The sequence below is a fragment of the Momordica charantia genome, assembly GCF_013281855.1.
Source record: "Momordica charantia cultivar OHB3-1 chromosome 10 unlocalized genomic scaffold, Mcharantia_2.0 BLBB01000010.1, whole genome shotgun sequence".
NCBI lineage: Eukaryota > Viridiplantae > Streptophyta > Magnoliopsida > Cucurbitales > Cucurbitaceae > Momordica > Momordica charantia.
Genome location: NW_028275158.1, coordinates 4,166,245 through 4,192,830, shown reverse-complemented (window position 1 = coordinate 4,192,830; position 26,586 = coordinate 4,166,245). Strand labels below are relative to the sequence as shown.

Below are 26,586 nucleotides of genomic sequence, written 5' to 3'. Positions count from 1 at the left end.
TTTAGTAAATAAGCATAATTCAAAATAAAACATAATTAAAAATCAGAAACAAAAACATTATCAAACACGTAAATCCTCAAAATCATATAAACTTAAAAAAAAAAATGAAGGAGATAAATTTTTATTGAAGATTTAAAGTATTTCTCTCTCACGCAACAGACCATTAATATTTTACATAGCCTTCAAGAAAAGAAAAACTCTATACTCTCGAGTCTTGCCCCGACCAAACTATTTTAATTATTATCCATAAACCCTAGTTCCACAAATTAAATAAATTAATTATAAGCTTAAAAACATATAATCCATGCATTTGATTAAAACCCAGCTATATTTATATATTAGCTTTGAAAATGGATAGTAACGATATATCATATATATATTATATATTATATATATATATATCCACAATTATAAACCTGTTTCCATTATGTTTTAGTTGATCAACTTCACATGCCCAAAATCTCTAGAGATCGATAATATGTAATATATTTTGTGAGCCAAGAAAGCCTCTGTTTTGAGATATTCATTAATTAACATAAGATTTGAAATTATTGATGCAAACAAATTTAATGGTCTAGCAACTCAAAATAGTGACATCTGTATCTGGTAGAACAACCAAACCAAAATGTCTTCGCCTCTCAAGTCACAACTTAACTTTCTTTCTTTTTTAATTTATTATTATTAAAGAAAAACCCATTTATGTAGTTGTGTGTCATGTTAGAAAGTTTGGTGTCCCACTTTGAGTTAAAAGTTAAAGGGCAGTTAGTTTAGTAAGTGAAGTGGATTGGTGTAATAATCTATAATATTTCATTCATTTTCGTGGTGCATTAAGTCATCATTATTAACGGGTTTAGTTCACCCACTTAACTTAATCACATTTTGTGTTTAACTAATTCACTTCCCCACCACTAAGCTACATACACCAACATATAGCCCTAATTTCCTTTCTCAATTACCCCACACATCACAAAATTAGAGTTTAAAACTTCTAATCTAGTTAAAATTGGAAAGAGAAAAGAGTGGGACAGAACGAGGTTTGATTGCACCTACCTTAAAAATTATTTCACGACATCAAATATTGTAGGATCCCGTAAAATTAGTTGAGGTGTACATAAGTTGACCCGAACACAAACAAAAGAAGATGGAGTTGTTAATGAAAATAAAAATGTAAATATTACCATACTAGCAGGAAGTATAAAATCACTTTTTAGCTTTCTGAGAACAAAAGTCTTTCTCGTACCGAATCAAACCTTTGGCCAAAGCACAAAACTAAAATTTTTTAAAATAAAAATTATTAATCTTAAATTAGAACGAAAGTCTCTCATGATCCATCATATATAATCAAACTTCATGCAGAGAAAAAAGAGCGTCTTGTTTTCCATTATTTATGAGGAATTAAACATTTTCTCCCAATGCAACTGCGGGTGTGGCAGATCATTAATATTTACGTGCCTTTTAAGAGAGAATAAATTAAGGGCAAATTGCAAACTTTTTGTCAAAATTAAACCCTCGAACCTTCCTAAATGAAAAAATTGAACCCGTGAATATTTAATAGTTAATATTAAACCCTCAAACTTTCACAAGTGAAAAAATTGAACCCCTAAAATTTCAAAGAATTAGGTCAATTAACTATTTATCTCCCACATTTTCTCCTTTCTCTATTTTATCTCCCATTCCCTTCGTCGGCCAAAATCCAGGTCAATGAATTTAGATTTTTTTTTCTTTTCTTTTGTAGAGAGAAGAACTTGTGAATGGAGTCGACAGTTTGGATGAGAGCAAAAACACAAGCAGTTTGAATTTAATATACTCAAACAACATTACCGTCGGAAAGCGGTCTCCTATTTCAAATTTGGGAAAAAATTAATGAGTTTTGGAATAAAAAAAAAATTACAGTAGATTGCAATTCTTGTGTGCTTTCCTATTCAAATTGTGGTGGATGGCACACAGAATGAGAACTTCTGCAGTCGCCATGAACGAAAGTACAAAATGACCGAGAGAGAGGGAGAGCGTATGTGCATAAAGGTAAAAGACAAATTGATGAAGATTGTTAAATGATCGGACGCCGAAACCCACCTCCTCAGCTTTCAAGATCCGAACGATTGTTGTGAATTGTGTGATTGCGGCATGGGGACATGTGATAGGAATAGAGTATATAATACATGAAAAAAATTTTAAGTGTGAGGATCTAATTTTTTCCTTTTCTTTATAATGTAATTTTTCTACTTAAAAGTTTAGGGGTCCAATTTTTTCATTTATGAAGATTCGAGGGTTTAATTTTCACAATTGAAAGTTTATGGGTAAAATTGCAACCGCTAACATACATTAGGGGTGGTTTGTGCAATTTACCCATAAATTAATTATGTGAATTTATGTAGAGTGGCCGAAAAGAAAACAAAAAACAAAAGGAATGTATAATATAATTTAGGGTGTGCCTAAACATTTCCTAATATCAATTTTTTAATTTGTCGAATATGATCAATAGATCAATAGAAAGAGAAGTGATTTTGACAATAACAACCTACAAAAAGTGATTTTGACCATGCCTAAATCACTCCCAAAAACACCTTTAGGAGTGAACTTTGCTTTTGGTTTCACCCAAAATGTCTCATTAGATAATTATCCCTTCTTATATACCCATGATCATTCCCTCCCCTAGTCAATGTGGGACTTTATTTGTAATCACCTTATAAACCCAACATTTCAGACTCCTAACTTTTCAAATTTATTTTTAAGATATTTAAAATTTTAATAGTGGATAATTAGACTTAAATAAAATATTATATTATTTTTATTATGTTGTTTAAGAATTTTTCTCTAATATGTAAATAGATATTATTCCTTTATTAGAAATTAAAAATTTAACTATAAACTTTTAAGAATATATTTTAAAATATAAGCAGAGAATAATTTCTCAAGAGGAACCTGATTGGTATAAAATTACCTATGGAAAATTCCTATTCGACTTTGTGAAATATAATGGGAAATTTTGTAGGGACAGAAATATTGAAACGGGGCAGGGACATGGACAAAGAACTTCTTCGTCCACGCCTCGTGAACACCTCTACGTGTGATTTTCTTGGTCTCGATCTCATTTAGTAAATGTTTTGATGATTAAAAAAAACAATTAGAATTAATCACAATTTTGTTAGAGATTTAGAACAACGATGATTTTGAAATTGTGTAAATTAGAGTTAACACGAACAAATTAGTAAATAAGATTTTGGCACCATACGAATTTGGATGCCGCATTCCTATTTTTAGTTTTCGTGAGCTCCCTTTTAATGGATATTGAAGATCTTTTTCAATGAAATTTGTTTAAGGCATATATACATTTTTTTTTTTGGGTTCTTATAGATTTTCCTACAAACAAGAATGAATCAAAATATCGGTAGTTGCTACATTATACCAAATTTAACACAATCTTTTAAAAATAAAGAAAATAAAAATTCAATAGTTTACTGATAATTTTTTTCTTTTTTTCGAGAGAAATAGTGTTCATATAAAGTTTGTTGCGTGTGATATTCACTCTCCATCTTCTTTAATTTATTACATTTATTGATTAATTATTGACTTTTCATTTTACGGCTTGAATTAAATTACTGTGACTTTAAATGTAATTTAATTTTTTCTTATTACAGCATATAAAGAAACAAAATTAAAGGAACTCAAAGTCTACCACACTAGATAACAATAAAAGAAGTTTAAAAGTCCACTCCATCTTCAATCCTTCTACCATCGCATAATGCGCAATCTTGTGAGTTGTAGTGTTGGAATCCCTCTTTGAGTCATTTGCAATTGTCATCCATCTTCACAGTTTCTAATATCTTCAAGAATCCACGAAATCTCCGTGAAATCATCCATTTTTCGTAGAATAAAATTTACAGCCTGCACATAATCTATTCCAGATTAATCGAATTTGTGTCCTCGTTCGCAATTGCTTCCCGACCATCACAAATTGCCATCAACTCCAAGTAGGTAACTCCCCAATCTTTAAAAATTTGTTGCACCCTGTCCTAATGACTTTTCCTCTTTTGTCTCTACAGATCCAACCAATCCCGCATCTTCTGTTCTCTGCATGCCATGTTGCATCCGTATTGAGCTTCCAATAGTTGCCTGAAGGGGGTCTCCCATCTACAATCCCAGTGCTAGCTCTAGTCGTCGACTTACGTGAGCTTCGACGTCCTGCCTCACATTGTGTAATCTCGTGGGTATCTGATTGTTGAATATTTGTGTCTTCATTCCTTGAAATGCCACTGATTTGTTGTTTGAATTTGAACCATGATCTCTAATGGAATCAATTTTGTTCATCATATCAACAATGTCTAACTTGTCTCTCCGAAAAAAAATGCTCTGTTGCGTGCTTCCCAAATCTGCCATGATATTGTCATTATTCGAGCTCTCTCCTCCTCACTTGTTGTCTGAAAAGCCCGATCCCGATAGTTTTGCTAGTCCAGCCTCTCCTATCCATAGAAACAAAATGAACATTAGGGATCAAATACAAGATTTTAATTAATTAACTTATTTCATCTTAATCTAGAAAAATCTAGAAAAAGTTGGGTGAAATTTTCAACTTTATTCATCATCCCAAAGGTTATACCATATACAATCCAATAGCAAAGTTTGTAAGGGCTCCTTTGTAGAATCACCCACCAAAGCATAGCTCAATTGAGTAGGAGACTGATAGTTGAGAAAGTCGTTGACTTGTAAGTCGTAGTCTGCGATTCTTGCCTTGGCAGAGTAGATGACTTCCCTTGCTGAATAGACGAGAAAGCTTCTGCCCCTCTCCCTTCTTTTGAGTCTACGCGCGTCTGCGTAGTATGTCGTTTATATGCTTCTTAAGCCAGAGGCCAGTTTAATTGATCTTCTCATAGGTAGAACACACTGCCTGTAATTTTAGCGATTTTCCTCTTTTTCACAAACATGAGTAGGACGGATAGTGTTGGGAAAGTCATTCTTAGCATAAGCTCGAGTTGATCTCTGTTATGGCATTCCCATATGCTTCCTAATTCCTGATTGCTTTCTACAATAATAAAATAGTTATCTACTAGCCATGTTTTCTTTCTGTGAGAATGCCGTAGGACTCCAGGAATTTTTGAAGCTGAACATGCTCAAAAGATGCCTGCCTAAAGCATTTCGCTTTGATCATTCGACTGTCCACCGAGTGAAACGGTATCCTCGTATGGACTTGACAGCTTCAGCGTACAAGGACCCGGGCTGAGATCAGAACATAGAAGACATCACCATAAGTCTCAGGAGGGGTCATCCCCGTGGTGTGTACTTTTTTTTTTAATCTTTAACTGAAGGTAAGGCTTCACTAGTGATATCCCTGGTATGAGGGAGCGGTAGCTCAGGACTTCCCTTTATAGCTTGCAGTAGTGCTGTTGCTCTAGTCTTTCTTGCCTAAAAGGGTAAAGGGACACGAGAGGTAGTAACGGTATGAGATAGGAATAGCTATTGTGGGTCAGTCTATCTTGCCTTCTCTCTGGTAGGTCTCACTAAATCCTGCCAGTTGTCGTTCCGTCACCCCCTTCTCTTGTCATGCGTGCCTTCCATCTCTTTGGTCGGTCAGTGACTCTGTCGTTCTTTCCCTGCGGTAAGTAACTCACTCTTTCCTTCCTTAGTCAAAGACTGCTGCAGAGGTCGATAGGCAGCAATAAGTCAATCTGTGCGCCATCTGTCTTTTTTCCCCTATCTCTTGCAATCGCTCTTCTGTCAACTGGAAAGTCTCTCAATCGCGAGCTGTCTGTTCAACTCGATCGATCTCTCCTGTCGCAATTAGTATGGGTATTCCTGCCTGGTCAACAGGTCAATCCGTCGGTCTAGGTCTCGGTTGGCAAGCAGTTAATCGATATCTGGAATTAGTTCCCCTTCCTTACTTAATGGGTCTTCCTTAATCGGTCTTATGGGTCTGAGTACTTGAGCCTTGAAAAAGGATCTCAAATAGCCTTCCTTTCTTTTGTAGTAAGCCTATTAGTAGAGTAGGTAGCTCGTACCGCTCCTCTAGTTCAAGTAGTTTAAGAGTGAAGCTAGCTTAGTGAATCGATTTCAAAAACTCTTCCCCTTCCCCTCGTAAACTCGGTAAAGCAGCTTCGCTCCTTCCCCTTGCTTCTTTGAAAGTGTTTGAGTGAAGGCAGCATAAGTGCATTGGTCACATAGGCTTGAAAGTACCCGCTCGTGTCCTATTCAGTCAATTCCGCAGTTGAGTCTTGTTGTCAAAGTCTCGCTGATTGGCCCTGCTAGTGTGCGAATCTCGTAGCCTCTTCTGTCCATTCCTAGAGAGTCTTATGTAGCCTGGCTTCTTTCATCGGTGGAATCAGCCCCCCAGCCTTTCCCGGTCAACTGCGGAAAACCTTCTCAATTCAATTGCCTGCCGATTTTTTAGCCTATCTCGCCAGTTCAAGCCCTCTTATGGTCTTTGTACTAGTTCAGCTTTCACATGCTCTTTAACTTGCCCTGATCCGCCGTCCAATCCACATACATTCATTCTACTCGGTAAATATGGCTTAGCCGGCTCTCTGCCCGCCTCCCCTTTATTGATAGGCTCGGTAGGCTAAGTAAGTACTTCCATTGGCCTGTACTTCTCTTGTTAGGCTAGCTAGTAAGTAACGTAGACGTAGTTGGCAAGGCTTTCGGGCTAGTAGCTTATGAGTCAGAAGCCTCTTCTCTCTCCTTCTTTCGAGCCTAGGCTTCTGTTGGATGTCGCTTCGTTTATATGTCCATCTTTTTTCCCTTAAACCTGAGTTTTTTCTCCCTCGAATAAGTAGAAATACATACACCACCGCCTGTAACAGGATTGCTAGTTGGCCCCCTTTTAGCGATATCCCTTTCAAACATGAGTAGGAGACTGATAGTTGAGAAAGTCGTTGACTTGTAAGTCGTAGTCTGCGATTCTTGCCTTGGCAGAGTAAGATACATATGCTTTCAATTAATAGGTCGTGAGTTTGAATCCCTAACTCTATATGTTATTATACTAAAAAACTACTTTTTAGACTCATCATATATGTCCTAAACGAAAGAAAGTTATGGAAGAGAATCTTTAACTTTCATTTTTGCCCTCAACCTTTAAACACATATCTATTTTACCCTTCAAATTTTTACGAGAGACAAGACTGTTTAAGTTAAAAGTATCTGTTGAGAGAATTAATCCAAAAGAGTTGTGATCATTCGATGAAACAAGTATTTAATCAAAAAGAGTTATGACTGTTCGAGTGAAAAAGTGTTGAATATTCATATTTTTAAATATTGGATATCTAAAAATGTTAAAATCGTTGTACATAAGAATAAAAGATTCAAATAAAGAATAAGTTGATAGTACTCACATTCTAACTTGTTAGACACACATATATATAATTTTGTTAAATTCAAATGAATCTATATATCTATAGATATGTAGTTAGACTAGTAATCAAATTATTAAATCTAAGTCTACTTCATTAGATCTTTTCTAGTAACTAGGATTGGATTTTGACTTACATTTTCTCTAAATTGATTGTCTTTTTCCCAAAACACGACTAAAAACAACGTTTTTTCTTTCCTATATATTTATTTGTACCATTGAAAATTTTAGGAAAAAAATCAGAATCACGTAGTTGGTTCGTTAATTAATGATATTTGGGTAGGAAGCAGAAAATAAATTCTCAATTATAACACGTGGCTGTATAGATATAGTACATAATCACCTGATGTTTTGTAGAATTTAAAGATGAGAATAGTAGGTTGGAGAAAAAATACTAACATTACACGTGGACCAGTCAACTCAGCTCAATAAAGTCAAGTTCGTCCAACCAGTTTAAGGGAGAACATCGACCTACCACATAGGTCGAGTTGAAGGCCGAACCAACTAGAGAATTGCCCAAGTATTCTCCAATCGACTTGAGGACACCGACTTGGGGTCCGACAGCCCATAACTATCAGTCGGAGTGATTCCAACGACCTTGTCTCTTTTCGGAGTTGATTTCCACTATGCCGCTCTTGAGCTTAGACTTCGCTATGCCCTTTCTGCAGGCTCTTCATAATTAATAGCGGTTGTTGCTCTTGATTCAACCTGCTGCAATGGGGCAAGGTGTGGCGACATAGAGAGGCATGACGACGACCACCTGTGATGGGCAAAGTAAGGATGGACAGCGAGGGGAAGAAAAACCGTGTGGGGGAGGGGAAGGTTGCCGAGAAAAATCACAAGGGTGGGAGGAGACAAAAACGATTTAGGGCTTTTAAAAAGCTCTATCCCGACGAAACATATATTTCGTCAGCATAGGGTATATTTCTCGAAGAAATGTATATTGCGTTGGGAATAATGTTTATCTTGACGAAAATAGAATTCATCAAGCTAGGGTGCTTATACCGATGAAATGAAATTAGTAAGGTTAGTGGCAATGAATTTTTATTTCATCGCCATAAGTACGTTTTTTCGATGATTCGTTTTATGTCAAGAAAATATGATTTTCTTGCAGTGTCCACTCATTCAGGTATGCTATTTTGTCTGACTACGACTTACAATAGCTCAAACCAGCACTAACTTGAGTTTTGGAGTATTTATTCCCTCTATGTAAGTCACTTCTCAAGTAGCTCACTCCTGTTCGATGTAGGCCGATTTATCCATCTCGACATAATTCAACACTAACACAATATAATTTTTAAATCTAAACTACTTGTGATTCTAATTGAGGATGTGATAATATTAACTTATTGTTGAATGATGATTGACTTATTCTCTTTAAAAATCTATTTTTGTTGTAAAAAAATATTTTTTAAAATAAAAATATTTATGTAAAGTCCGCTCTGTTGAAAAACATACGTGTGAGTTATAGATATTTTTATGATTTCACACTCTTAACATAATTTGACTTGATATGTGTACAATATTAATTTGTCAATTTGAAGAAAAAAAACCAAAAATATCTACCAGTATATGAATACAATTTTCAAATATCTAAGATAGGTAAAAATATGACTATCCAAATTATAAGTAGCACAATCGATGAATAAATTTGATGAAATGTGAATCATAAAGTAATGTTTATATACAACATCGTACACATGTTAAAAATATTGTATGAAACATTTTATAGCGCACATTATATATCATACACGTATATGTATTAGATTTTTTTTTTTTTTTTTGACAGAATATATGTATTAGAATCTAACAGATATAACATAAGTTGGAACATGACAACAAACATCCACCGTATATATTTGTTGAGAAACATACCCGACACTCGATTATGATTTATACTCTTATTTTTAATATCTTTTCATTTTTTCTTTATTAGCCGTTTCTTGAGCAATTAAATTTGACTTTATGAGTGTAGTGTTTGGGAATCGGGAACTGCGAATTGGGAATTCCTCGAGTTTCATAAAAAGGGAGAAATCCAAAATTCCTAATTTCTGTACTTTTTCCAAATTCTTATTCTACGAATAATGTAAAAATACAGATATATATATATATATAAATGAGAACGGAAAAAACGGTCGATTCCCTCGCATAGGGATCCGTACGGACGTGGGAAGCCGTCCACGTGGAAAAGGCGCCCTTTTCTTAAACGAAGTACCGAAGTTACCCCTCCCGATATTCAATATTTACAGACGGTAGGCTTCTGATATGGATATGGATATGGAGCGGCAGTTACGGCACAATCCACGAGGCAGAAAAAACCAACGGCTGAGATTTCTTCAGGACACACAGATTGAGATTCCATTCTTTCAATATAGTCTGTGTTTCGTGGGAATCTAATCTATGATAGCCCTTTCCATTGGTCATCGGTGATCCTTCTTACTAAATTTAAAGTTACCTTATAAATTTAATATATCCAATCCACTCTTTGAATATAATTTTTTATCTAGTACAAGTAAATTTAACCTCTAATTTCAAAATAATAAGCATCCTTATTTACTGAACTATCCTTATTTACTGAACTATGTTTAGGATTGATATTAGTTTGTTCAACTTATCGATCACGTAACTTCAATTTAATTAAAATTTATCATATTATTAATCTTTTATGTGTGGTGTTGACCATAGAGACTAAGTCGAATCATAATTCAAAATTAAAGACACAATAAATATTTTATTTAAAACTCTTTTAATGATTGTTCTATTATGATTCTTACTCCTAAACATCATATTTTAATTTTTAAATTTTACCTAAAAAATTTTTTTATCCCTTGTTAAAAAATTAATAATAAATTTGTAATAGGTAATATCAATATCTGTGGATAAAAATTTAAAGCCAAGTGAAAAAATGCAAGTGTCGAGTTTGTAGATAAATCTAAAATTTTGTTAAATAACAAGTAGAAAATTAAAGCGAAGTTAAAAGAACTAAAATATAATTATTTTAAGAAATATGAAAAATAAAATTATAATTGATCGTACCAAATAAATATAATTATCATTTCATCTGGACAATCAAATGGCGAAACATGTTGTTGATTAATGATTACCAACCATCCTCCGGGAGAAAATCAACCGCCCTCCATTTTTTTTTTCTTATTTTTGAGAGGGTTATTATCCAATCCACGTTTTTTGTTTATGTTTTTTAGGGGTAAAGAAAAGGAAGTGTACAAGTGTATAAATATGGGGATTTATTCCAATTTGCAATTCATCGTTTTTGTTGGCTTCCTGTGGTGTTGCAAGAATAACCACCTCCTAAACATAATCTTCCGCTTCCCCTTCCCCTCACAATTCCCTCCCTCGTCGCCACCGTTTTCTTGCTTTTCATTTCTGCATGGGAGCTTCCGCTTTCTGGTCCCAGATGTAGTGGAGCTTCCTTTCCCATTTCTTTGATTTCGACGCTCATTCTCGGACTCGCCTCTTTTTTTCTCTTCGGATTCAGGATTGATCTCTTTTTCTTGTTGCCCAAATCCAATACCATGACTGTTCAAGGTAACCATCTGATTTCTGCTTTATTTATTTCTCTGTTTTTTTTTTTTTTTTGGTTCATTCGATTCGTTGATTGGCGTTTTCTGGCTGTCGGTTGAGAGGTGATTTTCGTTTGCTTGCTCAATCGGAAACGGTTGGGGTTTTTTTTTTTTTTTTTTTGAATGTATACGGAACCGATTCTATATATATACCTATTTTGAATGTTTGTTCTCCCGTCTCGTTCCTGATTTTTGTTTTCCATCTCTGTTTTTCGCTGCAACCAAACGCTAGGGATTTGACATCACTGATGTGTGTTCTATTGTGTTTTATTTTTTCTGGTTAATGCAGTGGAGATTAAAGATCAAACAAAGGAAATTCTAGAAACGGATATCGAAGATGGTAATAGACTACAGTGATTTCGTTTTTTTTTTTTTTAATTTTGTAGAATCACATTTACGCTGTCTTCCAAAATCAATTTTCAGAACCGAATAGCGAGAGAGAAATTAGTTGATGATAATTGATTCGATTCGATTCGATTTGATCGGTGATTCAGGTGTGGCTGGAAAACAGAGAAAGGAAATTGCAGAAACGGAAGCAGAACGGGGGACGATGATGATAAAGGGAGAAGCGGAAGCGGAATATTCAGGCGACGAACAATCGCCCAGGGGTGTGTTTGAGATCCAGATTTTGGGGACGGACTCAGACAAGAGCGAGAGCAGCAGTGGAGGCGGCGACGGAGACGGAGACGAAGACGGCGACGGAGGAGCCCTGTCGGTATTGGAGAAACACGTGGTGCCAGGGGCTCTTCTCCAGGAAGCGATCGGAATTCCGTGGAAGGCGATGATCGGTTGCATAAAGAAGAAGCCGCTTTGGAAATTGTCGACAATTCCTTTACTGACCGCCAGCTACGACATTTCCAGGAAAAATTTCAGGAAGAAATTGGCTCGGATTCGGAGCGCCGATGACGCAATCACTTGCGACGATATTCCATTTTGCAAACCTTCCTGGAGGAACTATGGCTTCTCCGAGCTCGCCGCCGCTACCAACAATTTCAGTCCAGGTACCAACACATTTATGAATCAATTTTAACACTAAATTAAAAAATATCTAGATATTAAGTGTTGAAATATATACTGGCCTTTCTTCTTAATCAGCTTCTTAATCTTTGAATCATACTGTTTCTGTTTTATTTTTCCCACTGTTTCTTTTTCTTTTTCCCGCGAGTCATGGCAGATTGTTGTTCGCTGGTTCTAATTTTTTTCTGAAATGCCATATCAGCGATTGAGTGAGACTACCGTAGACTTTCTTTTTCTCGTTTGAAGAAAGACGAGCTTTTTGACTTTAGCAGTAAAGGGTGGTCCAAATCTCTAAGGAAAGGAGAACAAATATGTCTAAATAAGTTAAATATGATTTAATATGATATTATTTTGCATCAGATTTTGAATTTAAATAATTGCAATTCGTTTCTTTTGTTAATATGATAATATTACAGGGGTAAGAGTATGCTAAAAATTACAGATGGAAATTTTATACACAATTATTGAGTCCAGCATATGAGTACAAATAGGTGATTAATTAGTTGAACTATGTTCATGCATGTTAACTTTTTTTATAAACTTTAAAAATATCTCTCAAAAAATTAATATGTACCCTTATTATTACTTGATCATATTCTCACGATGAAATCAAGAGTAGATTAAAATAAATACTTTGTTTTCTAAAAGTCTTCCACTGGTTGTTTATAATTAGAGGTTTGAATTATTTACAAAGGTAGGTTAGATATAAATAAATAACTATTACAAGTGTTAGGTATTTTAACTAAAATTCAGTCAGCAGCCTGTCGTAATCGTGTAGCTTTGGAAGTCAATGGCGTCGCAGGACTTTTCATTGAACTGTCAATTTCAAATTCATAAATATCAAAGTTCAGAAGTTGCCACTTCCGCTTTCTTTTTTCTTCAGTACTTGCAGCCTTTCGTAATCAACTAAAAGTCTAAAACCCAACCACTTTTCACACTGAATTGGACATTTATTTATGTTGTATTTATGGTTCTAATTATAATTATATGCTTCGAACTGTTCTCAGAAAACTTGCTTGGAAAAGGAGGGCAAGCAGAAGTTTACAAAGGTTGCTTAACCAATGGCCAAATTGTAGCGGTTAAAAGACTTATGAAAAAGGAGAAGGAAAACGAGGAAAGAACTGCCGATTTCTTATCGGAGCTCGGAATTATTGCTCATATAAACCACCCGAATGCTGCACGGTTGCTCGGGTTTGGAATTGATGGCGGCCTCTACCTTGTCCTTGAATTCTGTCCCCGTGGCAGCTTTGCCTCTGCCCTTTTCGGTTCGTCTCTCTCCCCTGCATGCATGAACTGTTGGAATTGATGTTATGAACAAATTTCCCCTCTTCTAGCAATAACATTTTAACATCAGTAGTAAGTTTAAATAATCGCACATTCAAAAAGCATGGCTTGGATTGAATTGGACAAGGAAAACAGAGTTTTTAAAACGAATCAAACCAAACCGTTATTATGATGATGATGGTGTACCAGTTGATTCAAGGCAATACTTCCCAATCAGGTTCGGAATCTCTGGAATGGAAGATTAGATTCAAGGTGGCTGTTGGTGTAGCAGAAGGATTAAACTATCTCCATCGTGAATGTCCAAGGCGCATCATTCACAGAGATATCAAAGCCTCTAACATTTTGCTGGCTGAAAACTGCGATCCGCTGGTAATGATTTTATCCGCAAGCAACGAGTTTCAGACATTCTTTCCATAATAATGAATGGTTTTCCCTGTTTTTGCAGATCTCTGATTTTGGATTAGCAAAGTGGCTGCCCCAAAATTGGGCTCACCATGTTGTCTTCCCCATCGAGGGTACATTCGGGTGAGTTATACTACATGATTTGATATTCGATTATAACTATTACATTCAGAACTATGAGTCCCTTATGCAACTTTTGATGGCCACAGATATTTGGCTCCCGAGTACTTTATGCATGGAATCATTGACGAGAAGACTGATGTATTCGCTTATGGAGTCTTGTTGCTTGAGCTCATAACTGGCCGCCGTGCAGTTGATTCAAGTAGACAAAGTCTTGTGATTTGGGTAATGATTTGCAACTCCACAGCTTTATTTAACATCCATACAAATAGGACTCCTAAGGCTTTAGTAATTGCAATTTTGTTGTAAGCTTATAAAGGGGTTTTCTTTGAGTAGGCAAAGCCATTACTTGATAGCAACAGCTTCAAGGAATTAACAGATCCAAAGTTAGGAGATGATTATGATCAAACTGAAATGAGACGAACCATGTTAGCAGCTTCAATGTGCATTAACCATTCATCATCATTGCGCCCGCATATGAACCGAGTAAGGGAACTGTCTTGTATTTCTCCATTTTTGCTCACTTTCTGTTCTGCCTTCATAGTTGACTTGAGTGACGTTGTGGGGAGTGTAGGTAGTACAGCTGCTGAAGGGTGAAGATGGACCGTTAGATCAAATAAAACACAAGTCTATGGACGTGGATAGGTCGCTCCTTTTGGAAGCCTGCGACCTCGAAGATTACACGTGTTCGAACTACCTCGACGACCTTAGTCGCCACAGGGAGCTCGTTTTGGAGTGAGGCCTTTTTATGTTTGTGTTGCTCTGCTGCCCTCAGAACTTTCTTGCTTGTTTGTGCTATAAGTTATATTTAAATTGATGCCTCTGCAATTGTGTCAAAGGCTGAGATTGACGTTCACACCAGTCAGCGTCTCTTTTCTATTCAATGGCTGTATCATGTCTCGAGGCTCTTCTTTTTTGTCAAGAAGTATATATAGAGATGATAGAAGGGCCTAAATATATATATAAATGTGCATTTTCAGAGGCAAAAGAAAAACAGATTTGTATATTTGCATTGTATGTTTACATCCATTTGACATAAAATAAGAAGCAAAGTTAGAAAGCAATTAACACATCCAGTTGCCATAAAATAATTAAGCACTAAAAGGAAAGACAAACGACAAAAGAAAACAACATTTAAGAAAGGAAAGCAAAGCAGCGTTTTACTTAATTTTTGTGGTACCTCTGAAAAAACCAGAAGAAGAGCCAGAAATCAATGGCCGGCGAAAGTGAAACCCTGCGCATAGCGATGTTTCCATGGCTGGCTTTGGGGCACCTCATCCCGTACCTGGAATTCGCGAAGCTGATCGGCGGACAGCGCCACCACGTGTTCTTCGTCTCCACCCCTCAAAACATCCGCCGCCTCATCCCCAGAGTGCCCTCCGATTTGGTTCCCTTCATCACCTTCGTCAACCTGCCCCTCCCTCCCGTCGCCGGCCTCCCCGACGGCGCCGAGGCCACCGCCGATCTCCCTTCTCACCTGGTTAAGTTCCTCAAAGTGTCGTATGATGAGCTCCGGCATCCCATGGCTGAGTTTCTCCGATCTTCCTCTCCCGACTGGATCCTCCATGATTTCGCTTCCTACTGGCTCTCTCCCATCGCCCGCCAACTCCGCATTAAGATTGGGTAATCATTTTTTATTTCTTTTAACACAAATATATGTATTAATCATCTCTGAATGTGAATTTTATGTCAATTTTCCCAAAAACAATTCCGTGTTGTAGATGAACCACTACCTTCAAACAATTTTAACACGATGTGGTGCTAAGTCATAAGATCTTGTAGTGTTGAAAAACGTTTTACTTTTGGACAATTAATTGTTAAACGTTTGAATTTAGTTTTTCCTCAAAAAAACGTTCATTCAATTCAAACATTTTAATTCTCTATGCATGTTCTTCGACAGCTACTTCAGCACTCTAAACCCGGCGTTTCACAGTTTCATGGGCCCAGTTTCAGGCATGAAGGGTGGCGAAGGGATCCGCAAAACTCCCCATGATTTCACCGTCACACCCACCTGGATCCCCTTCCCCACAACGGTGTCGTTTTCCTACTACGACATCAAGAAAATACTCGACAAGTCGTCGGAGAACGCCTCCGGCTCCGACAACGGCGTCTCCGACGTCCACCGCTTCGCCGACGTGATACAAGACTCCGACGTAATCGCAGTGAGAGGCTCTCGCGAATTCGAATCCGAATGGTTCCAAGTCCTCAACGAGATCTACCAAAAGCCCGTTTTCCCGGCCGGCCATTTCCCGACAACGGAACACGACCAAGGGGAAGAAACAGAGACATGGGAATTCATAAAAAACTGGCTGGACAATCAAAACAGAGGATCCGTCGTCTACGTCGCGTTCGGGACGGAGGCCAAGCCGACGAAGTCGGAGCTGACGGAGATAGCGCTGGGGTTAGAGCAATCGGAACTGCCGTTCTTCTGGGCTCTGAAGACCCGCCGGGGAGCGGCCGACGGCGAGGCGGTTCAGTTGCCGGAAGGATTTGAAGACCGAATTGGAGGGAGAGGGCTGGTTTTCAGGAATTGGGTTCCCCAGGTGAAGATCTTGGGGCACGAATCGGTGGGGGGATTTTTGTCCCATGGTGGATGGAGCTCGGTGGTGGAGGGAATTAAGAATGGGAAACCTCTGATTTTGGTTGGGTTTTATGGAGATCAGGGGATTAACACCAAGGTCGTGGCGGAGAAGAAGATGGGGCTCCCGATTCCGAGGGCGGAACAGGACGGCTGGTTTGGGAGAAATTCGGTGGCGGAATCGTTGAGGATGGTGATGGTGGAGGAACAGGGCAAGATTTACAGAGAGAAGATTATGGAAGCGAGGGCGTTGTTCGTCGATACAGAGATACAACAAAAGTATGTGGTTGAATTTCTGGAATATCTTAAGAATAATAAGCATTCTTGCCATGGATAAGGAAAATACTAGCTGACGTGTACTTCGTCAAACATTTAATCACGAGGTGAACAAGGTTCAACAAGTATTTTTACATGGATAAATAAAACGTTTTTTTAGTACATGGTATTTGAATTTAAATTCTCTATTTTAAGTGGCTAAACTAATTAAGACAAGTGAAACTAAATCTAGGCCCATCTTATAAGGTTGTAAGGTTTCTTGTTGGTTTCTAATTTGGTTAATAGATGTAAGTATCTTGAAATTATCGTTTCTTGTTTCTTCTTTTTTTTTTTTTTAAATATTCTCAAAACTGTATATAAAATTTAGAAACAACCAAAACTTTTTCTTTCGAGTTTCCATTTTCTATTTGTTCCAAAACATAAATAAAAATTTATTTTATCATTTTTGAATTCATGGATGTTGAAGTCATGCAATTCATCATTTCTTTTAAAAAAATGAAGAAACATAAACAAAAAAACAGAAATGTCGACAAATGAGCCTCAAGACTTTTTCCTTTTGATAACCTTCTTTATTTTTTACTTTTTTTTCTTGTTGTGCTACTAGTTGTTATTTTTCTTTTTACCTTTTTTTAAACAAAAATATGTTTGTTAACTATTTATTGTGCATTTGGTAAGTCAACGATAATAATAAAAAATTGGAAATGAAAACAGTTAGCTTCTCAAAAAACGAAAACAGTTACTTAAATTAAAAATAAGAAATAATAATGGGAAATGTTACCAAAGGAATTATAATTTAATGGCTTTAAAATTTAAGTCAAATTTTGTTTTTATTTTGAAATTTCGTTAACAATTTAAATGGAGTTGAATAATATATGTGGTTGTGTGGCATCGTTATTTAATCATATTTTGTAATTAAAAAACCATTCATAACTTCTGTAAAGAAAAGGGATGCTTCAAGGACGGATAATTGATAGGAAATTAAAAATGTCAAAACTCAAAAAGGTGATGAAAAAAGACAACTTACATAACATACTCATATTTCAATGTGTCAATCCAACCATCTCATTTCCTGCCCAAACAAAAATGGAGAAAATCATTTCAACCAACAAAAAAAAAATCAATGTCGATATCTCAATTTCATAAAAATATCAATAAAATATCGATATTCTTAAGAAGGTTATAAAAATAAAAAAATCGTAAAAATATTTAAATTAAGGAATATGCATGAGACCATTTTTAAATAAGTTAAAAATTATTAATCATTAATATTATGCTATTTTGTTCATTTTGTATGCAATATTAAGAAAATGATTATTTATCTCACGTTAAAGTTGAACCTATGAACACATGAAAATGTCGGGAAAAAAAACATGCAAACAAAAATTCTAATTCTAAATCACCTTCCTTTTTTGGGACCAAAAATGGTTTGTTAGAAGTTGTTCCTTTTCATGGATTTACAAGCTGATTACAAACTATAACATAATCCCAATAAAAGCCAAAAGATTTTTCCTCTTGTAAAAAAGCAGCAAACGAGCAAGAGAGGAAGAGGAGAGAAATGATGTGAGTTTCCCCTAACAGAGGATTGTCTAATTTGAACATAATTTATTTTGATATCAAACTGAGAAGTTGAAAACAAAACAACAACTTACATTCCCTCCATTAATTATGTAACAGTGAAGAAAAATGAAGAGTTGGGTATGCCATTTTTGTTGTTGTTGTTGACTGTTGACCCATTTTCAAGAAGATGAAAATAGAGTACCCAACCAACCTAGTTTTGCAATTGCTTCTCAACAAAAATTTGGTTTCCACGTTTGTTTTGGGTTCTCCCAACTTCCCAAGATCGAAGTCAAGAACAGGTCTTCGAAAAATGGAAATTTGGCGGGAATCTTTTTTTTTTTTAAGAAAGGAAAGATGTATTAACAAAATCAGTTTGTCATTAAGGCTACAAAGTTGTGAAAGTCGGTTTCAACACACCGACACAAAAAAACAGGAAAAATTGAAAGCCACACACGGGATCTCTCCAACCTGAGACTCTCCTTAGCCAGACAATGGGCTGATGAGTTCGACTCCCGAAAAACATGGTAAAAGGTGATCATTGAGAAATTGTCCGACATCATACGAATATCTGTCAGTCAGTTCACAATTTCATTTTACGGAAATCTTAAGTTTATAACATTTTTCATCTTTAATGACTATGCTCACTGCCAACATAAGCATAGTTCAAACAACTAAAATGTCGTAAGTTTAAATCTGTATCTTACATGTTATTCAATTAAAAGAGTACTTAGGTGCTAAAGTCACCATTTAATTTTTTTACATGAACAAGAGTAAAATACATGAAAGAGAGATTTTGGGTCATTGAGTGCTCGTTTGGTAACGTTCCTATTTATTGTTTATCGTTTCCAATTTGCTTAAGAAATCTAAGCATTTTGCAACTAACTTTGTTTCTTGTTTCTCTTTATTTGGGATCATTCTCACGATTGTATAAAAATTTTGGAAACAATCAAAACAAGTTTCTTCTTTTTTGTTCCAATTTCTACTTTGTCTCAAAACATTATTAAAAAGATTGTTTTATCATACTTGAATTAATTGATGTGTTGGAGTCATGCAATTCATTTTTATTCATTAAAAATGAAGAAACGGGAACAAGAAACAGAAACGTTATCAAACGAGCCCTGAGTTTCTCTGCTTCTCTCCTATATTGATTATTTGCTGTTTTTTTAAGACTTAAATCGATCCAAGTTTGAGTCGATATCCATAATTATGCATACATAACCTTTTAATTTGTACACATGTTTCCATCTTGGTAGCCACGTCAAGTTTATATTAAATCTTAAACTCATTTTTAATGGTACGGACTAAATTTTAGTCATTCTTGAAATACATCGACTGAATCGTCACTTTTAAAAGTTTGGGAATTAAAAATTAAATTACACGGACAAAATATATTTTTCCACTTAATTTTTTATTTTCGAAATAATAAAAGGTTGTGAGATTTTTATGATGAAAGAGATGCATATCAAAGTTGGAATAGAAGGAAAAAAATCAATGACCAATCAAGTGAGTTGTATTGTTGCTTAAAAAAAGTGAAGTTGTATTGTAAAATAACATACCTAAAATTTTAAATAGATCGTTTATTGTGCTCTAAAAATAAATAGCCATAATATGATAAAAGTATTATTTGAATTTTAGACATCGAGCATAAAAAAAATCTGTAAACAAATGGCCCTAAGGCCAAAATCATGCATAGGAATAGTTCTATTCTACTTAAAAAAAAAAAAAAAAAAAAAGAAAGAAAAGGAATTTCTCGACTAAAAAAGAGAATTTCTTCCAATTGTTTTCTTTCTTATTTTAAAAAAATAAATTTAAGATTTCGATTTTCATCAAAGCAAATAATACTCAAAAAGGCAAAAGTAAAACCAAGTCCCACCAACACCAAGCGAGTTCGAAGATGGGAAGGAGAAATGGAGAAACTTGAATTACAAGACTCCTCCACTCCACCCATCAAAAGTAGCATCACAATCATTCATTATTCAACTTTAATCTCAGTTTTGAAAAAAAGTTATCGTATGATGAAGCTCCAAGCGGAAGAAGAAGAAGAAGAAGAAAAACGGAGAGAAAATGGAAAACAGGTTCTTATTCTTCCCACTTTTCAGTTTTCACACCCAAAAATGAGGTTCAAGTTCAAGTAATTTAATTTATCGTTGTCGAAAAGACCAATTTAATCTAATCCACTGATAGCAACTTTCGGGCGGTAAAGTCTAAAGATGCCTCCAAGCTAAGGTTTGGAGCTCACTCCCCTTTCTCTGTACACTCACTCTCCCTGCTCTTCAAACAGTTGGCGTTGCTAGAATTCACATCACAATAATGTCAAGCACCTTCTGAAACCTTTTTTCCATCCCCACATTAGTCCTATTTTGCTTTGATTTTACTCCTCTTTCGAAACTGTTCATCATTTTGCAGTTTGTGCTAATGAGGGGTTAGGGGTGATTGGGATCTTCTCTGGGAGTTTTGTGATTAGATTCTTGAAGAAAAAAGGGGCACCCATTTTACCAATAACTTAGATGGAAACTGGGTCGAGGGCAAAGTCTCTGGGGAAGGAGGAGACTGGAAGGCGTAGCGCGAAATTTGATTCGATGCTCCCCAATGCCCCCACGGTCGACCCTTTCGTGCCCAGAACCGACCACAATCCGAGGGAGCTGAGATCTTGGGCCAAGAGGACTGGTTTTGTCTCTACGTTCTCTGGGGAGACAACCAGTGGTGTTGGGGAGAAGAATGAGAGTGCTAGATTTGATTTGGAGAAGGGTCTCGAACGAAGAGGCGGTGGGTCATCCCCCAAAATTGAGATCGACCCGATTCTTGGCCGCACTAGGCCGAACAGAGAGATTGAAGTGGAGCCAGTTACAGGGCCTGCAAAAGGGGAAATGAGGACCGAGAATGAAGGGGTTTTAAGGTTTAGGGATGGAGGAGTGAGAGGGGAAGAGAGGAGACGGGTTGGAATTGAACCTATGATGGGAGAAGCTAAAGAGGATGAAAGAAGAGTAGTGACGAATGGTAAAGGAAGTGAGAGAGTGGCTGGAGCTGTGAGTAGGAACAGTGATGGAACTGTTAATGGGAACGGCCATGAGTTCCCTGTGGTTACTCCTGCAGGTGAGCCTAAAAAGGAAGATGATAAAGATGGAAGAGATGAGGATATCGATGTGAATGCAGGTGAAGTAGAAGCTGCTGAAAGTGGGTGGCAAAGACCTTCTGGAATGAAACTTGGGCCGACAGAAAATCCGGGTTTCGGTTAGGATTCTTGAATCTCTTTCTAAATTTTCGTTTGTTGTTTTCTTTCTGAAATTAGTATGTTGATTTTCACCGTAATTAGTTCATCATAATAAATTCGTTGGCATGGTATGAGACAACTATAATTAATTGGAGCAAAATACAAGTAGATCTAATATCATTTTGATTGTATTGCTGTTTGTGCAGTGCAAAGAGAACTATCAATCCACTAGGCCTCATTTTGCATTTTGAAAATTAGAAGTGAGGAAAAAAAAAAATCGTTTGTTGTCATTTCTCAAGTTACAAGAATCACTAGGATATGTGCTTCCCAGAGACTTCTAAATGTGAAGTAATTAGTATGCTTAAAACTCATTCAAAATGGAACTGAACGTTTATTCCCAGTTATAGTTTGTGTCATCATATATTTGTAGCTTTTTCTTACGTTTTTTTTTTACTCTTTTTGCAGTTCCATTAATATATTATGGTCTTCAGCATTATTTGTCTTTGGTCGGGTCAGTTGTCTTCATACCCCTGATCATTGTACCAGCTATGGGTGGAACAGATGTAAGCATATTTTTTATGTCTTCTTTTGATTTCAACTGAAAATCTTAGGAAAAAGACAGGTGTGCAACCAAGGCTTCTTTTCAAGATACACGTCTAAAGAATTATAAACTCAGCTCATATGACTGTAATTTTAGCCACATTGAGCAAGCTTGGTTGCTCACTGGTGTGCAGTAAAGTCTTTTCCAACTTCTAATGAACTCAGAATGTGCTTGCTCAATCATTTGTTGTTTCAATTATGACAGAAAGATACAGCAACAGTTATTTCAACTTTGCTACTGGTTTCGGGCATTACAACAATTCTTCACTCCTACTTTGGCACCCGATTACCACTAGTTCAAGGAAGCTCATTTGTGTACTTGGCTCCAGTACTAGTTGTCATGAATGCTCAGGAGTATCGCAATCTTACCGAACATGTAAGTGCTGAGAACTGAGTTGGTCCTGGCTGGTGAAAGCTCTGTCAGAAACATGTTACATATTGTATATTCTGACTTTTGTTATAAAAACTTGATAACTGCTTCCATTAAAAAATAGAACCTTGGATTGAAAGGTGTTATGGGAGTGGAGGCTTATTGGATAGAGGTGTGGAATTTGGTCCTCGATAATGCTTCTCTTTGGGGCCTATGTACCTATTCCTTTTAGAATTTTCCTGTTTCTTCCCCTACTTACAGTTAGGGTTCTTTAAAAATTTTGTTTAGTCCTAAGTTGATTTGGCCATAGGTTTTCTTGAGGCCACCTTTGTTTCTCTCTCTTTCATTTTTCTTTAAAAAGTTGGTCTCTTAAAAAAAAAATCAACTTTAAATATTTCTTATACCTGATATATATAAGCTTCATCGTGAATCATAGTTTTCTACTTTTTCTCCCTTACAATATGTGCCTAATAATCCTATTGAAAAGTCTATCTAATATTTATAGTTAAATATTTGGTTCTCGTTTCCTGCAGAAATTCAGGCATATAATGAGAGAATTGCAGGGAGCAATAATTGTTAGTTCAATATTTCAAAGCATTTTGGGTTTCAGTGGTTTAATGTCCCTTTTCCTTAGGTAATACAAATCGTTTCGATATAATTGTTAGGGCATCACTTTCCTTGTATTATGAAGTTCGAAGATTGTTTTTTCTAAGAAGCCAGGGTTCTAAGCTCCTGGTATCTGCAGATGCTATTCAATGATCTTCCATAAATGAGAAAAGCATTTAATTCGATGGTCATTCTAACTATCTGTAGGTTGATAAATCCAGTTGTGGTTGCACCGACGGTCGCTGCCGTAGGTTTAGCATTTTTCAGCTATGGCTTTCCACAAGCTGGTAGTTGTGTGGAGATCAGCATCCCACTGATAGTCTTGCTTCTTATATTCACCCTGGTAAGAAACTTGTTAAAAATTATGCAATTGATTATCAAGCATTTTGGTACTCTGTTGCTAATAGAAGTTCATATCTGAGCACTTTGTTACAAAATTATATGAAGTAACTGTTTAAGGTTTCTGCTCTTTGAAACAGTTTACGTATTTCTTGTGACAAACATGTTAAAATGTCTGAAATTGTTCAAAAAACTAATTGCCTGTGTGTGCATTTTCAGTACCTACGAGGAGTATCCATATTTGGTCATCGCGTATTTAGAATTTATGCGGTATGTATATATTTCCCTTTTGAGGAATGGTGACTTGGCTGTTACAAGTTCCTCCTCCTGCCCTGAAATTTACTGGTATAGATGTTGTTGGGTTTAGTCCACCTTGATTTTTTTTCCCATAAGAATAATCCATTATTTAGAGAAGTTTATGAAACGTTCTCAAGGAAAGCTCGAAGGAGGTAAAAAGACCTCTATACGATTCACTTGAATCAAGAGCGAGTAGTTTCACTTTCTTATTCCCTCAATCAATTTGGTTGACAAATTCATGATCGCCACATTGAAACGATTCTTGTTCAAATTTTACCATGAGTTTTTGTTTTAAGGTCAGATTGATTCTTCACGATTTTTTTAAGGGGTGGATGGAAGTCATGTTTTTCCATTCCATTGATCTTAAATTCTTCTTTTGTGATTGTAGGTTCCTCTTAGTGTCATGATTATATGGGCATACGCTTTCTTTTTGACTGCTGGTGGAGCATATAATTTCGCAGGCTGCAGCCCAGATGTACCAAGTTCAAATATCGTAGTAGATGCATGTAGAAGGCATGCATATACCATGAAACATTGCCGAACCGATGTTTCTAGTGCATGGAGGACTGCTTCATGGGTTCGAATTCCTTACCCTTTGCAGTGGGGAGTACCAATCTTTCACATCAGAACTTGCATTATCACGATCATGGTTTCTCTGGTTGCATCAGTGGACTCTGTAAGTACTTCAACTCATATTTCTTTAATATTCGTGAGTATCAGTACCAGCTTGTGCGCACCTCAAATATTCTTACAAGACAACCGCCTTACCCTACTACATTTAGTTGTTAAGGTAACTCATAGGAATTAAATCTTAGGTAGTTGGCCATTATAGTTTGAGCCCACGTTGCTCCAACCATTGAAGGAAGGAGGTTGTCTTGCCTTTGATTCCCAAGTCTTGAAATCTATCCCTAGTGACGGTTAAGAATATATATATAAACACCAGCTAAGCTTAGTTTAACTTATTTTCATTCCGATTAATATTAATAGTTCATGTGTTGAGCTTCATGAATCAAATTTATATCCCATTTCACATGTGAGAAGAGAATCTATATAAAAGATTAAATGGTTAGTTGTAGTCATCTGACCCAAAAGGATACTCATGGTACAGGTCGGTACTTATCACACTGTGGCTTTGCGTGTTGCTACAAAGCCACCAACTCCAGGAATTGTTAGCAGAGGAATTGCTTTGGAAGGTTTCTGCAGCATCTTGGCTGGACTCTGGGGTACAGGTGCTGGGTCAACAACATTGACAGAAAATGTGCATACTATTCATGTAACGAAAGTGGCAAATCGAAGGGCGTTGGAAGTCGGAGCAGTTTTCTTGATATTTATCTCATTCTTAGGTAAACTGTCCATCATATGATCATATCACAGGAAAATCATAGATGTTCTTGAGCTTTTACCAGTTATCATGAATGCTTACTGATTTGGGGTTAAGAGACCAGCCAACGATACAGAATTTGTTTATGGATAATGGATCTTTTGGAGTATGGTTTTAAAAGAAAATGTTTTTGTAGAGGACATCAACAATTTCTTTGTTTTTAATAGGTAAAGTTGGTGCTGTTCTTGCCTCCATACCGCTGGCATTGGCTGCTTCCGTTCTCTGTTTCATATGGGCTCTAATTGTCGCGTTAGGTCTCTCGACTTTGCAGTATGGTCAAACAGCGAGCATCAGGAACATGACAATAGTTGGTGTCTCGTTGTTCTTTGGCTTATCAATCCCTGCCTATTTTCAGCAGTTCCAAGCAGAAACTAGCTTTATTTTGCCTAGTTACTTTGTTCCCTATGCTGCAGCATCTAATGGACCAACCCATAGTGGAAACAAACAAGTGAGTCAAGATAATAACTTCCTTTTCTGTTCCTATGTTCTTTTGCTTCTTTTCCACTGATCCAGCTCTGTGATATTGATATATATATCTTGCAGTTTGACTTTGTATTCAATGCCCTCATGTCCTTGAACATGGTTGTGACATTCTTCATAGCGATCGTACTCGAAAACACGGTTCCAGGTAGTCGGCAGGAGCGCGGAATGTATATATGGTCGCATGCCGAAGACATTAAGAATGATCCCGCTTTGCTCGCAACCTACTCTCTCCCGGGAAAGTTTTCGCGGTTGTTTTGCAGGTGCAAGTGTTTATGTATATGAAAATGGCATATCTTGGGTCGCGTTTCTAGTTTAAATCTTAACACGTCGTGGTGATGATAGATATAGTATACAAACATAGTTTTTTCTTATAGGTCTTCAAGATTTAGAAATTTGGTTTGGTGTAGTGTATCCATGTTCGTTGTTTAATTAGGTAAAACATTCTTTTCATTAATTATATTACTCATTAAGGTATTAAATGTCGAGGTTTCAAATTTATAAGATGTTGATTTTTATAAGATGTGGATTGAAATACCATGAACTCTTTTAAAATTTTGGTATTTTCTATATAATTCTAATAGAGGCTCACTATTTCTACCAGTAATTATTCAATATTTATAGTAAAAGATTAAATAATTAAATTTCGAAAAAGAATCTGTTTTAGTAACTACTTGACTCCATATCTGAAACAAAATTCAAAAAACATAAGTGCATTGATTGTTTAATTATTTATTAAAATATTATTATTTAATCATTAATGTAAATATTTGCATTAAATGCAATCAATTCTCACTAGTAAATAATATATTTTAAAATATAATACTGAATATAATATAATGACAGTTATTAAGGGTAATTTGAAAATAAACAAAAAAAATCTTATTTAAATCTAAAAAACCTAGATTAGTAAATATTTAGAAAAAATTGACATTGGTAAAATATCATGTTTAATATGACCCACTAAGACCAGAGGACAAACAGTTTCATTCTCAATATCTTCATATTATTGATTTCTTAGGCCCATTTCTAAATTGGTATGGGCCTAAAGCCCAAACATAGATCAAGCTTGAGCCTTGTTTATTATGAGTTATGACCAAGTACTATGTCTAATATATGAATATAAAAAATAATGAAATATATTTATTAAA

General features: G+C 36.0%; 3 protein-coding genes and 1 long non-coding RNA gene across 6 annotated transcripts; all 4 read left to right on the top strand.

Moving 5' to 3' along the window:
- The first annotated feature begins 3,744 nt into the window (after nucleotides 1–3,744).
- LOC148208419 (uncharacterized) lies at nucleotides 3,745–8,097 on the top strand. Its single transcript, XR_015787362.1, has 2 exons — nucleotides 3,745–4,204; nucleotides 7,752–8,097. It is a non-coding gene; the product is annotated as an uncharacterized LOC148208419 (long non-coding RNA).
- Nucleotides 8,098–10,583: 2,486 nt separating this feature from the next.
- LOC111008359 (receptor-like cytosolic serine/threonine-protein kinase RBK1) lies at nucleotides 10,584–14,804 on the top strand. Its single transcript, XM_022281022.2, has 9 exons — nucleotides 10,584–10,882; nucleotides 11,207–11,257; nucleotides 11,412–11,918; nucleotides 12,942–13,199; nucleotides 13,436–13,587; nucleotides 13,664–13,743; nucleotides 13,830–13,965; nucleotides 14,077–14,226; nucleotides 14,315–14,804. Exons 1-9 carry the CDS (start codon nucleotides 10,870–10,872, stop codon nucleotides 14,477–14,479), a joined length of 1,512 nt encoding a protein of 503 aa, XP_022136714.1. The 5' UTR covers nucleotides 10,584–10,869; the 3' UTR covers nucleotides 14,480–14,804.
- Nucleotides 14,805–14,869: 65 nt separating this feature from the next.
- On the top strand, nucleotides 14,870–16,756 carry LOC111008360 (UDP-glycosyltransferase 91A1-like). Its single transcript, XM_022281023.2, has 2 exons — nucleotides 14,870–15,363; nucleotides 15,641–16,756. The coding sequence occupies exons 1-2, from the start codon at nucleotides 14,954–14,956 to the stop codon at nucleotides 16,653–16,655; spliced, it is 1,425 nt and encodes a 474-aa protein (XP_022136715.1). The 5' UTR covers nucleotides 14,870–14,953; the 3' UTR covers nucleotides 16,656–16,756.
- A 3,303-nt stretch (nucleotides 16,757–20,059) lies between these two features.
- On the top strand, nucleotides 20,060–25,990 carry LOC111008361 (Xanthine/uracil permease family protein). Of its 3 annotated transcripts, XM_022281027.2 has the most exons (11): nucleotides 20,061–20,226; nucleotides 20,558–21,382; nucleotides 21,828–21,925; nucleotides 22,168–22,338; nucleotides 22,866–22,966; nucleotides 23,146–23,281; nucleotides 23,497–23,547; nucleotides 23,963–24,250; nucleotides 24,683–24,917; nucleotides 25,123–25,403; nucleotides 25,499–25,990. In XM_022281027.2, the coding sequence occupies exons 2-11, from the start codon at nucleotides 20,659–20,661 to the stop codon at nucleotides 25,718–25,720; spliced, it is 2,307 nt and encodes a 768-aa protein (XP_022136719.1). In that variant the 5' UTR covers nucleotides 20,061–20,226; nucleotides 20,558–20,658; the 3' UTR covers nucleotides 25,721–25,990. The 3 variants fall into 3 exon arrangements, with proteins under 3 accessions (XP_087975138.1, XP_022136719.1, XP_022136717.1); XM_022281025.2 differs by having other exon boundaries at nucleotides 20,061–21,382; XM_088119012.1 differs by lacking the exon at nucleotides 23,497–23,547 and having other exon boundaries at nucleotides 20,060–21,382.
- The last annotated feature ends 596 nt before the right edge of the window (nucleotides 25,991–26,586 follow it).

Excerpts from the sequence above, each read along its gene's own strand:
- LOC111008361 (XM_022281027.2), top strand. The coding sequence starts at position 20,659 with ATGGAAACTGGGTCGAGGGCAAAGTCTCTGGGGAAGGAGGAGACTGGA. Across the intron at positions 24,251-24,682 it reads TGGTTGCATCAGTGGACTCT|GTCGGTACTTATCACACTGT; the intron begins GTAAGTACTTCA and ends CTCATGGTACAG. Across the intron at positions 24,918-25,122 it reads GATATTTATCTCATTCTTAG|GTAAAGTTGGTGCTGTTCTT; the intron begins GTAAACTGTCCA and ends TGTTTTTAATAG.
- LOC111008360 (XM_022281023.2), top strand. The coding sequence starts at position 14,954 with ATGGCCGGCGAAAGTGAAACCCTGCGCATAGCGATGTTTCCATGGCTG. Across the intron at positions 15,364-15,640 it reads CAACTCCGCATTAAGATTGG|CTACTTCAGCACTCTAAACC; the intron begins GTAATCATTTTT and ends GTTCTTCGACAG.
- LOC111008359 (XM_022281022.2), top strand. Across the intron at positions 13,200-13,435 it reads CTTTGCCTCTGCCCTTTTCG|GTTCGGAATCTCTGGAATGG; the intron begins GTTCGTCTCTCT and ends CTTCCCAATCAG. Across the intron at positions 13,588-13,663 it reads CTGAAAACTGCGATCCGCTG|ATCTCTGATTTTGGATTAGC; the intron begins GTAATGATTTTA and ends CTGTTTTTGCAG.